The sequence below is a fragment of the Heliconius melpomene genome, chromosome 5, assembly GCF_056956725.1.
Source record: "Heliconius melpomene rosina isolate 202511_hmr_F chromosome 5, ASM5695672v1, whole genome shotgun sequence".
In the NCBI taxonomy this organism is placed as follows: Eukaryota; Metazoa; Arthropoda; class Insecta; order Lepidoptera; family Nymphalidae; genus Heliconius; species Heliconius melpomene.
Genome location: NC_140393.1, coordinates 7498362 through 7511214, shown reverse-complemented (window position 1 = coordinate 7511214; position 12853 = coordinate 7498362). Strand labels below are relative to the sequence as shown.

General features: G+C 32.0%; 2 protein-coding genes across 3 annotated transcripts; one reads left to right on the top strand and one right to left on the bottom strand.

The window, feature by feature from the left end:
• The first annotated feature begins 150 nt into the window (after nucleotides 1-150).
• Nucleotides 151-5161, top strand: LOC146539152 (uncharacterized). 2 transcript variants are annotated; one of them, XM_085185443.1, is made up of 4 exons: nucleotides 151-873; nucleotides 1033-1185; nucleotides 2078-2167; nucleotides 4560-5161. In XM_085185443.1, the coding sequence occupies exons 1-4, from the start codon at nucleotides 750-752 to the stop codon at nucleotides 4721-4723; spliced, it is 531 nt and encodes a 176-aa protein (XP_085041569.1). In that variant the 5' UTR covers nucleotides 151-749; the 3' UTR covers nucleotides 4724-5161. The 2 variants fall into 2 exon arrangements, with proteins under 2 accessions (XP_085041569.1, XP_085041568.1); XM_085185442.1 differs by having other exon boundaries at nucleotides 2054-2167.
• Nucleotides 5160-12771, bottom strand: Arpc2 (Actin-related protein 2/3 complex, subunit 2). Its single transcript, XM_085185441.1, has 9 exons — nucleotides 12561-12771; nucleotides 11924-12017; nucleotides 11737-11836; nucleotides 10243-10429; nucleotides 9595-9730; nucleotides 9232-9316; nucleotides 8707-8807; nucleotides 7942-8048; nucleotides 5160-7445 (listed from the first exon to the last, which is right to left on the bottom strand). The coding sequence occupies exons 1-9, from the start codon at nucleotides 12632-12634 to the stop codon at nucleotides 7418-7420; spliced, it is 912 nt and encodes a 303-aa protein (XP_085041567.1). The 5' UTR covers nucleotides 12635-12771; the 3' UTR covers nucleotides 5160-7417.
• Between the last annotated feature and the right edge of the window lie 82 nt (nucleotides 12772-12853).

The window sequence follows — 12853 nt, the reverse complement described above, 5'->3', positions numbered from 1 at the left end:
TTGTCATTACAAAAAAAAATGATATGCCGCTTTTCTATAAGAGTCGTGTAATATATATTGTGGTTCACTATCAGTAAGCATTGACGTCACCTTCGAATTAATAGTAATTTAATAAAAATAACTTAAATCGTTAAGTTAATTATGCACAGCTGCGGAAAAAACTACTTAAACTTACTTTTTGAAAATATTACCAATTTTTTTTTAATTAATACGTTTTTTCAATTAATTTACACGGAAATATTACAAGCAAACGACCTTATTCTTAAGATCGTTTGCTTGTAATATTAAATTTATATTTTTAAATCACTTATTCACCAAACCATTTGAACGTTATTTGCTTGCTTGGAACTTTATAAGGCAACACACATTATTACGAATTTAAGCGGGAAATACAAAATATACAAAGCAATATTTTAATTATCTTAAATTCATCATTCGATAAAAATAGCTAAAAATCTTAGTGACAAGACAATAATTTAAAGGTTGATGTTATTAATTTCCTATACAATAAAACAAAAAGACTAAAGCCGAAGTCTACTTTTGTAATAATTGTATGTGTAACTATAGTAATTTGGGGAGTGCCGAGGGTGGATAGTATTAGGTGTGGCAATTAACCACTCCTCAGAATTAGGACAATTAGTTTCATTTCAAGAAGAATATTTTACAGGCGCCTATTGTTCGCTGTGTCCTAGTTTGATTAGCAAACATCTGCAACTAAGCATAAGTTTCTTATACTACCTACTATCGAAATGGATCCAATAATGGACGTCATAAAAAATTCAGAAGAGCCAGAATGGCTTGAGAAAGCTGTAATTGGAAAACTACGGCTATGGCAAATAATGTTCTTGTGTTTGGCTGGTGTAACCACTCTCAGTAAGTCTATACGAAAATATTTATATGATTTTGTATGTAACTGGGTTATTTTAATCAATTAATTGTAATCTAATAGCTACTATTAGAGTATCTATATACTTTAATATAAAACACAAATTTATATTCAATTGCTATCTAATTATTTATAATATATTCCAGTCGTGATGGTGTGCTGTTGTTTCCGTTTTCGTATTCCGCGCACCAAACAACAAATAGAGGCTGACTATAAACGACGGAAGATAACAACAAAATTTCGGCAGCAACTGGAAACGATTCAAGATGCTAAAATGGATTCCATATCCCTAAAAGATGGTTACTTTTGATAACATTACGATAGTTTTACTATTTAAGTACTTCACCAAAAATAATTGCGAGATTTGAACTCCCAATCGTTGTAAATACAAATGATCTAATAATAATTCATATCAATCAACTTAACTTAACATAATTATATGTTATTCAAATTCAAATTCAAAATATTCTTTATTCAAATAAACTTATAATAAGCACTTTTGAATCGTCGAATGAAAAAAGCCGAATTACGAAAAATTATAATAATTTGTCGTATACTTAGCTGAGCTTTGTTATTTCGCATCTCCACACTTTAGTCTTTTATGAAAAAAAACTTAAAGGTAAATCCGCCGAGGTAGCCATTGTTAGTGTGCTAGATCGCTGTCTCGAGATTTGTGTGGAAATTGGTTCAATGTCAAGTGTGAGCCGCCCCGGCTTCTTTGTTTCAGTAAAACTCCCAATCAACACTTTTTTGCTTTATCGGTCCAGGCTTCTTTTTATATAAGGAACTTTAAAGTTGAAAATTTTTAAAGATCTTAAAAATAATGATGATGCTATGTTTTCATTCATTATTAATTAATTAATATTCCTTTTTTAGCCGCGCTTTGTCATCTTTACCAGAGGAAAATGAAAAGGAAATGAAAATAATTAATTCCTCTCGAGTAGGTGTCGAACTCACAGACTTAGCCTTTAATAGTCGGACGATGCTGCTGCACTAAGTCAGACTCATGGCATTCGATTCTTTTACAGAATCACATTACGTGAGCATGCCGATTCATTTATTTAAAGATTAAACATGATGAGCGCGTATTTGTCTTTCAAGACGTTATCTTGATAAGATATCCAAATGGGAAGTAATATTTTCACATAGTAATATAATATTATTCAGTTTTGGCTTGCATTACACGCCTAGCCTTGGAAATATTGCACGAGAAAAGCCAATCAATGGAAGAAGACAATCAAGCAGGATCCCAGCCCAGCTCGATCATGTCCCCACAGCAAAGTTTGTATTTTTTTTATTGTTGAAAAAATCTATTTTACAATTATACTATAAGTACTTGATAGAAGTGTTCAATTTTGCTTAAAAAAACAGTTGATATAATTTATTACATATTCAAATAATGGTGTAAAGTCCTGTACTTTACACCATACCAACATACTAAATACTTTAAACTACTAAATACTAGCGACCCAAACGCGGCTTCACCCGCGCATCTGATAATAATAAGATCTTATAATATAAAAATTGAAACTGAATTACAATAAATCTTTACATACATTGTAGCCTATATATTTTTCTAATGTATATAAGCTATATAATTACTATAAAGCTTCATCTAAACCTGTTCAGTAGTTTTGTGTGAAGTTGAAACAAATATCCTCCCTCAGAGTTTACACATTTTATTACTTGTTTAAGTAATATTTAGTATTATTTGTTTTATTTTTTTTTATAAAATATTATTAAGGCTTAAGAGAAACTCGTTTTTAATTTCTAAGCATCATAATTTTTTACAATTTACGTTTGTTTCTCCCAAATATTTTTTTATCAAATAGACTTCTGCAAATATTTGAAGCGTAAAATGAACATAAAGCAACCAAAGGTTCTGAGGGCAATTATTTTTCAATTATTTTTTAAAAAAATAAATAGAATTTTTATTATCAAAATTCAGTGTTAATTTACTTCGAAAACTACTTTAACACCTGAATATCTTTATATCATGTATTTAAAATGTAAAATTAATTCGCTTTGTAATATTAGTGTAGATAAAATTTTATTACCAAATTTGAGTGTGAATTTACTTCAAAACTACTTTAACACGTGAATACCTATCTTTATATCGTAGTATATTTTAAATGTAAAATTAATTCGCTTTATAATATTAGTATCTAATCCGCCGCCGCCTGCAGACATATATAAAAGTACAACGCAGCTATCGAGGTTAATTAAATAAAGAATAATCCTAAAATAAATTCGAAAATATTCCTGAGCTTTTTGTAATTTCTCTCCATTTTTCAAATGTTGTCTTCTTTGATAGGTGCCTACTGTGCATTATTTATTCACGCGAATATCAGAAACAGCCTAACCGACTTTAATGCAGTTTTCACTATTGTATTTTTGCAAACTTCCCTTAACATTTAGTATTTGTTTGAATTCAATCGGTTCACAAATAAAAAAATGCATGCAATATGCATGTGATAATATTGTTACAATATAAATGTTTTATCGAATGGCTGCAACTTGAGTTATCAATATCCATAATATTGTCTATAAAATGTTAATGTTATTAGATCACGAAAGTAATTCAGATGAGAAAATAAATTATTGTTAAGTAGGTACATGGGGCAGCCGCGGGCAGGTCGCTAGTATAAGATAAGAAGAGAGGAAGATGCGTCTTGTGACAAGTTTGTTATCTTTTAAGACATTTAAAACAAATACCCTATTCAAACATCACCGTAACATTGTCTCATGAAATTTAATTATGAAGAAATAAAAACTGTTCATTCATTATAATAAAACGCATTATGTAGGTACGTACGTCAATTGCATAACGTAGAAGTCAAATTTCGAAAAAAATGCATTAAATTACAAACGATAAGATAAAACACACTTTTTGCATATAAAACATTGCATCTCATTTTCTTACATATTTAAAATTAATAGTTAAATTTTTATTTTTTATTACGAATTAGTATACTTGCTTGACTTGTATGCCTGTACTTTATGGGCGATTATGACATCAATCCACAAGACGTGAAGATTTTTGTGTCCAATTACAGTACCGTGAACAAGTCGTGGCCGACCGAAGTTAGTTGTAGATGACTGCTCAGATTTAATTTAAAAAATCAACTTCACGCTGTATCCCACACACAGCAGAGTAGGTAGAGGGAACCTAGTGCTAAGACACTCCGTTCCCCACTTTCCGCCGAATTCTGAAGACATTGCTTGTTGAGTGGCGAAGCTCATCGCCGCTCTTTGCCTCGACACCAGAGCGAAGAAATGAAAATACAAATGTAAATGAATATTTCATTTCATCGAGTGGGGATTGAACCCACAACCGTCGCGTTACAGTCACACCCTTGTACCCCTGCGCCACGACGGCCTCTTAATTGTAGGATTTTTTAATTATTTTCTTATCGAGTGAATAATACTCAAAAAATCAGGCAAACTAACTGCAGGACGGTCACGAGTTGTTGACCGTACTGTACTTCCACTTGACACGTACTCTTTTCTTTGGTTTAGGTACCTTGTCGGTAAAAAGTGTATAAGTTTGCGCAGCGCCTTAAGGACGCAATAGACGCAAGTTAATCATACTACCTCATAATGTTCAAGTACCCTTATAAGAACATCATATTAGTCAATCCAAGCTTCTCTAAAATATAATAATTTATTTCAGGTTCTTTAGAAGCATCTCTTCAAGCAGACGGCCCCAAGACAGAGTCTCAACCATCGGGGTTAAGCTTTGTCAAATTTGCTACCAAAGTAGCAAATCTTTCTAAGCTAGGACAAACTAAATCACCGACCTCTCCCACCACTTCTGATACTAAAATGGAATTTTAATAACAAGGTTGTATTAAGTATCAAATTCAAATAATGTTTAGGTTTCTTATCTTTAAAGTGTATCCTTTTACTTACTTTATTGTAGAAATGATATTATTAATATTTAAGTAGTTATGTTGAATTATGTAGCTAATATAAATTAGATATTATATAGCTATTTCGTTTTAGGTATCATCTAAACATATATAATGAAATATACTATATTCAGATATAATTTAAAATTGTTATTATGTAAAATTCCTCTTTTACGAAAACAAATGTGCCTTTTAGAAATATAATTGTTATATGTAGACTTAGCTAAACTTAGAAATACCATTTAGAGTCGATGCATGCACTGATTTAACGTCAATGAACGATAATTGATATCTGTGAGTGATGCTGTAGCTGTAGTGTAGTAGAAAATCAATATTTTATAAATAAAATAACAAACAAACAATACAGTGGCATGTTTTCTTTAATCTAGAAAATAAAAAATATCGTATAAATGGATTTTAGATCACAAGAATAATTACATATTCACAAACAACGTTTAATTATTGGGGAGCTTACATAATCTCGTGTTAAAACTGACAGTAAAACAATGATTCAATCGTAGGCTATAACTTTAAAGCAACATTTAACTTACACTTTATAATACATAAATAATACATTCTTGCAAATAAAAATTACATTAAATTCAAGTTAGCTAAGATTTTTAAATAGATTAAATTGTTTCTACAAGTGTATTGATTTAAAATTTCCCTGTCATGTATAATGTTTTGTCATTATTGTTAAATTTATGACTTGGTTAATCTACCAGCATCCGTTCGCTTCACATACAATACTTTGCCTCCGACGTCTGACAAATAATAGCCTTAAACATTTCTCCGTCTACGACTCAATATTTGCCACATCCGTTCCATTCCCGTTCCTTAACCGCTAACATTAGATAAATTATTATTTTTTTATTTGATGAGAGCGCAATGTTCTTATAGTGGACACTTCCAATGTGCATATATAATAGGGTTATTCGGTGATTCTCTAGAATTGAGCAAAATTGCAGTATAATTAAGTTATAAAATCGGATTATAAAAAACTGCATTATTGCTCTATACAATATTTGAACTTTCCGTTACTACATTAACTATATAATGTAGAAAACCAAACCAAAAACAACGAAATGAATGCAAGTTGGAATATGAGTAGCGGTATGGTATCGAATTGCACTTATCGGCCGACGGCCGGCGCCTACCGGGCACTACACTAGCGACACTATGCGGCTCCTCGAACGAATTAAAACCACTTCCCACAAATAAGGCCTTCGCTGTCCATTCTTCGAGCTACACGTCTACAGGAGTATGCATGACATATATTTATACACTTTCACTTACATATTAATAATTGCATGGGACCTACCTAAAAACATAACGTCTCATACTAAATCGTCACCGCTCACATCCCGTACTACGAACAAAACAGGTAATTGTTAAACGTAAACAATGATTAATTGGTAAGTTTGTGCTTGACGCTCGTAGCCGGGTTGCAGTAGTAGGGGCGAGGGCGCGCGCTACGAATTAGGAACCCAAGTCACGACTGTCGCAGTGTCTCCACTATAAATATAACTATCTTTATAATAAAGCATAATTTTGTTATCAACAAGAACTACGGCAACATTATTTATTGACTTCCACTATATTAGGCTTGGAGAATTAATAATAATAATCAATACATTCGATTATTGCACTTCTAAAGGTACCTTTACGTAACAAAAAAAATGGAGCATCCATACTAATGACACTGAGTATTAGAATTTACAATATTTTTACATTGATTAACGATAATATTTTAATATACCAAAATATGGTAAATTAGAATAATTCGGTCTATATTTTTACTCATTTATCGAGAGATGTAATAATAAAACTGTTAATAACAACCATCAGCATCAGTATGTTCCATTACTTCCTTCGAAAAGAGATTTTTATACACATAATGTCAACATAAAAAGTACAATGTAGCAGTGCATATAATCTGATGTATTACAATAAATATATTATTATATATATTTATGTCACAATGCGCACATTTCGTTTTTTAACTCAAAATGGTACATGATATATAGTACATTGAGCAACATTTGGCGTACACAATCTCAAAGAGCAACGAAACAATTAAAATAAGTACTTTGTGACAAATGCTATGTATGTATGTAGATTCGATAAAATAACATGAACCTTGTATGTTTACCATTTAGTTTACACTTTTTACTTATACGGTTAAATATATATATAGGAATTACGCACATTGTCGGAGTTTCGTTAGTTATAACGCGACCATTCGGATATAATCTCCTAGTGCCATTTTTTTTATCATAACTTCACAGGGACTAGCAATTAAATTTGTATTAGTATATGCTTTTTAAAATTTAAATCTACAATTAGCGATCGACTCCGGTTTCCCTAAATTATTATTAATGCCAACACATAATATGCTTAATGGTTGCTTATTCAAATTATTAAAGACCATATACTAACACAAATATAGTGGCGGGAGAATACATATCTATATAGATATGCTAGTGGATGATTGCTGTCTTGAGGACCTGAACACTGTGGTGGGGAGCGATGGGGAAGGGTATTAGCAGTGGGGGAGGGGGTCAGTCCGAGTGGGCGCGTTACGTCGCGGGGGCGCCTACGTCCCGCCGACACGCAACACTCAATCTCGTCTCACGAACGTTCTTCCCCTGTGAACAATTCATATTTTTTTTTAATACATACATAGTTCATAAAATAATAAAATTACTTATTCAGATAATGTATAAAAAATTTAACAGCAGTATTTGAACCCCAGCTTCTTGGAAATCGTCCAAGCCCCCTGACCACTAAGTAATACATTGTCATAGACACATTGAAATTTTTATACATTTCTTACAATTTATTTACGTTGTTAGAATCCCTGTAGGCAGTTTTTTTTAAATTTCCGGTGCCCAAAAAATCCTCAGAAGTATGCTTTAGCAAAAGAGAATGCTATTTATTAAATAGTTTTAGCCAAAGCGCTTGACCATTTTCTAAGAGTCGTACATTTGTTTTCAAGACTGACGTCATAGCCGAGCGATATGGTGTGTCACGTTTCCTTTAAAATCGCACTGAATTTTAAAATGTTTTATCTTAGTCTTATTATACAATTATTATGAATACGTCAATTTATCATTTATATAGAAAAAAACTATATAATCTTACGTGATGGTCTTGCGTTCGGTGGGGCGCGTGGTGGAGGCGGGGCGCGCGCGGTTCAACACCTTCAGCAGCTCGCCCGCCTTGGCGCGCATTCGCGAGTGCACGTACACCTGACGAAACAATCAATAATTCATCATATTGTTACACTAACGCCACAATCATCTCTAAAATAGTATTGGCTTAGTTGATAAATTGAACGTTTTGCGTAACAGATAAACAAACACAATTACAATATTTATTATCTATATATATAAAAGGACTTGTCCTCACTGACTGAGGTTAGACGCACGCACAGCCGTAACCGCTGATGGGAGAAACATGAAATTTGGACAGATGTTTACTTTCGTAATCTGGACATCCACTAAGAAGGGATTTTGAAAAATTTTAACCCTAAAGCGGTAAAATAGGGGTTGAAAGTTTGTATGGAAAAAAAATTAAATCGGCACCGATTTTTATAAAATTTGAAATTTAGATTTTTAAAAGTATTTAATTGAACACGTGTTTCACGGTTTTTTAGAATGAACCCCATAAGGGTGCCAATAAGGGGTGAAAGTTTGTATGGAAAAATCTTTAAATCGCCACCGATTTTTATAAAATTTGAAATTTAGACTCTTAAAAATATTTCATTGAACACATGTTTCGTGGTTTATTTTAATTCACCCCTAAGGGTGCAAATAAGCGGGCGAAGCTGCGCGCGTTCGCTAGTATAATTATAAAATAATATTAATATTAATTATTCATATAATAATAATAACAACAATATTTTACCTTAGAACACTTGATGTGATAATGGAGGTAGTCACGGAACATGTGCAGGAGGTCGATGGTGTTGTCGCGCGCCGCCTCGCACGTGTGCCGCGGGAACAGCACTACATACAAAATATATTCGAAATTATTATCCTTTATCCCGTACATAGCAAAGGCAGAGAAAATGTAATGTCATAACACTGCATTTCCCTATTCCACACCTCATCACTCATTGACACACAAAGTCGTCATGAGTGAAAGGGGTGGAACCCACAACCATGTTCATCATATACAGTCAGATGCTGTCTCATTGTACCACAACAGCCTCTAATTTATTTTTAATTAACATTATTCATAACAAATATGTACAACATTTAATATTTGTTATTTTAATATTGTTGATAAACATTAGACAATGGAAATCGTGATTGCGTACGAATCACAACCGCCGCGTTTACCGCCAGACGTTTGACGACAATATAAATAATAATACTTTCATAATTTTAAATTACAACTTTGGGTTTGTATGGAACATGCATAACTCACCAAATGTGACATAGCTTATATTTTCTCCTACTTTGGCATCTGTATCCAAGAGTTCTAATGGGGGTTCTTTGTGTGAAAATAAAACCTGAAATAAGAAAAATTGTGATTAAAATTTTATTATGAGATTAACAATTTTTCCATTTTTAACTAAAATGTGTAAAAAGATGTTAATATTATATTTGAAGAATATATTAATATTTTTTTTTATTTTTATGCTTTTTTCCAATATAAAAACATGAAGAGTCTACTTTCAATAGTCAACACATGTAATGTTTGTCTTAATATATTATTATAATTTAGTTTTATATGTATTATACCATCAAAAATGTGATTAATTAAGGTTAGGGCAAGTACTTTGCTTACCTGCGGAGCAGTATGTGAGGCTCTTCGGCCTTCCTTAAGTTCTTGCATAAAAACTTTTCCAATAACCATGTCGTCTTCATGACGAAACACTGTGGAGAACACTACTGTCACACGATCCTCTTGCGCTTCTACGTACCTGTGAAATAAAAATAAGACCATTAAAATAGAGAATTAAGACATGACCCAATTGCAATGGTTGATTCCTATTAGGGGGATGAAATATAAAATATTTTCATTTCCTTCCCAGATATGTATTTGGGAAGAGACCATATTATTTAATGAAAATTATTACTGCTGCCGATGAATGATAAATTGCAACCATTTGTCATACACACAACCGATAAATCTATCAATCTAGTTTTCACTTATTGTTAAGATATATCATTACATGTATAGCAGGCTTGAGGGTATTGATATATCAAAAATCATGTAATCTGATATGAATATTTAGTAAGCTTTCATATTATTCATATTTGCAGTTTATTATACTAATATAGTAACAATGCAATAAAATAATGTAACAATACAAAAATAAAAATTCAGCTTTAAACTGTATCCCACACATAGCAGGATAGGCAGAGGAAATCTAGTGTTAAAATACGACAAGAAGAAACCTTTGACATATACATTTTTATAATCATTACTCACAGAGTCTCATCTTGTCGATAGTTGATTACAGCTCTTTTCTGGCCGACATCACCATCCTCTTGCAGTCGAAAGTAGCGCTCAAATACAGATGCAAAACAGTTCCTCTTTAATAGACCAACTTTCTTCACTATTGCCTCCCAGTCTTCTGGGATGTTTTCCATATCAAGCAGTACTGATACATTGTAACCTGAAAAGAGAAAATGTATTGATGAAGTTACATATATTTTGAATACTATGGCAATAGTCTTATTATCATTGTGGTGTAGACACATTGCATCTGACTGTTAAAATGACAATTGTGGGTTCTCTTCATTTACTGCACTTGGGTAAATGAATTATTTTTGTTTTCTCCTTCTGGTAAAAAGGCAAAGTGAGGCAATGAGTTCTGCCACCCAATATGCAGCCGATCATGGTGGAACATGTACAATGTGCTCTGGTGTTGAGGCAAAATAGCGGCATTGTGTTCTGCCACTCAGCACACAATGCCCCCAGAATTTGGCAGAAAGTGAGGAATGGAGTGTCTTAACACTAGGTTCTCTCTGCCTACCCTGCTGTGTGCGGGATACAGCGTAAACCTGATTTATTTTTAATCTTTACTATCCACTGAATATTGTGTCAGGGTGAAGAACTAATTTTAATTTATTATGAAATATTTAGGTACCAAAAGTTATGACAAATTGTATTTAATACATTACAGGCTTGTCTTATCTCAGTATATTTTTGTAATAAGTGTAGAGCTAATCTTATCAAATACATTTATGACAGATAATAGGGATACTCATATAGTACTGTATATAATATAATAAGTTTTATTTACAAATATTTTTCTTTTGTGGTATAACTTATCATCTACAACATGAGTCACCATTTATTCATTTGGAATGTAACAAATAATTATAATACTAGAAATAAATTAAATAGGTATTATAATTTTTTTTATGCATGTATAAATCTTTACAACAATATTCACCACATATTGTTGTGAAGAAATCATCTCTTGGTTGCTGAAGAAAATTCATCAAATTTTCTCTACTTATATAGTAATGTTTTTTTTCTTTTAGCTTCATGTTTTATATATTAAACATCATGTTATATTGAACTTTCCACCCAATTCAATCATGGAACTTGTACCTACCAACTGGGAATCACGCCCACCAGCATTTTGTTTACTATCAGACACTGGAACTAAGTACTAACTACATCTACCTCTTAATAAATATAAATTCAATTCATAAAACCATAATCCATAACATTATGCACTTAATTACAAGTTGCTTTCACATTTCAAAGCTAGCAACTAGGTGCTATAATTAAATTAATGAGACTAATAAATATTGTGAAATAAATTATTTTCGCTCTATTAAGTCTTTAGTAACAAACAATATTAACATTATTTATATGCTTCCTTATTATTCATTGGAAATTTTCCTTAAAATAATTTATGTTTTACATGAAACAATATATTTGTTTTTTGGCTTAAAATTAACAAATTACCTGATTCAGGTTCTGTTAGAAGTGGTCCATAGACTCTTTTAAGCAATTCATCTGCCCCATGTTCTTCTAATTGCTTATAAAACTTCAATGATATACTAACCTGAAATACATTGGAGGAAATTTTAAATAAAATTTACTACTAATTTAACTTTAAGTACTGTTACAGCAATGATGATATCAAACTTACTCTAACTTTGGTTTTGTCCCCATTGACATTAGATATATGAAAGAGCACTCCATCAAAGTCTGCAAGGGTAACATCTATGGATTCAGGCTTTAAGCTGCAAATATAAAAATAATGTTGAATTGAAAATTGAAGCACAACTTTAAACAAGAGTTAGTCATTTCCTGCCATCCTTTTAATTATCTTGATATCCCTTCATTGTTGCTATGCATCAGTATCACATATCAAATTTAACATTGTTTACTACCAAAGGCATCCGAAAACAATTTATGGAACGTTTCCGCAATTGCTGTGAGTACATACAGACAACCAGTATGACTCATCCAAGCTGATATGGTCTGAATCACGTCATTTTTAAGCCATATATTGTGGAAAATAAACCATGTATACTATGACATAATGTCCATACAATTCGAATTTTGCATATTCCGCGGCCAACGTGGGCCCACCCTGTGTGACTGTATTTGACATTTGTCATATCTTGCGGAAAGGGGGTTACTGGTTTAATACTATCTCACTGTAATTTACTATACGTAAAAACACTTACTAATAAACACTGTATTTAGAATCTCGTGTGACCCACTAATTAAAATAGTAATCGTTAAAAAACAGGTAAACTTTCTAAGCGTAACGTACTCACCGCGCCAGTGCATTTTTATATTTAACTGTTAAAGTTTCTTCTATAATTCTATTATTGATCTCCAGCAAGATCATTATTTAACAATTTATAACCTACAGTTTTTGCATAAAATCAACACCTATAGCACCTTCATTTAATAATTTATACGGATAACTTCAGCGATGACCGCCCGTACATAGGTATCTAAACGACAGAGAAGGAATCTGAAGCGTCAAATGAATGAAATATCGGCCATTTGGCCATAGATATTTTTATAGTAATAATGATTTTAAGATAAAATTAAGTATACAATA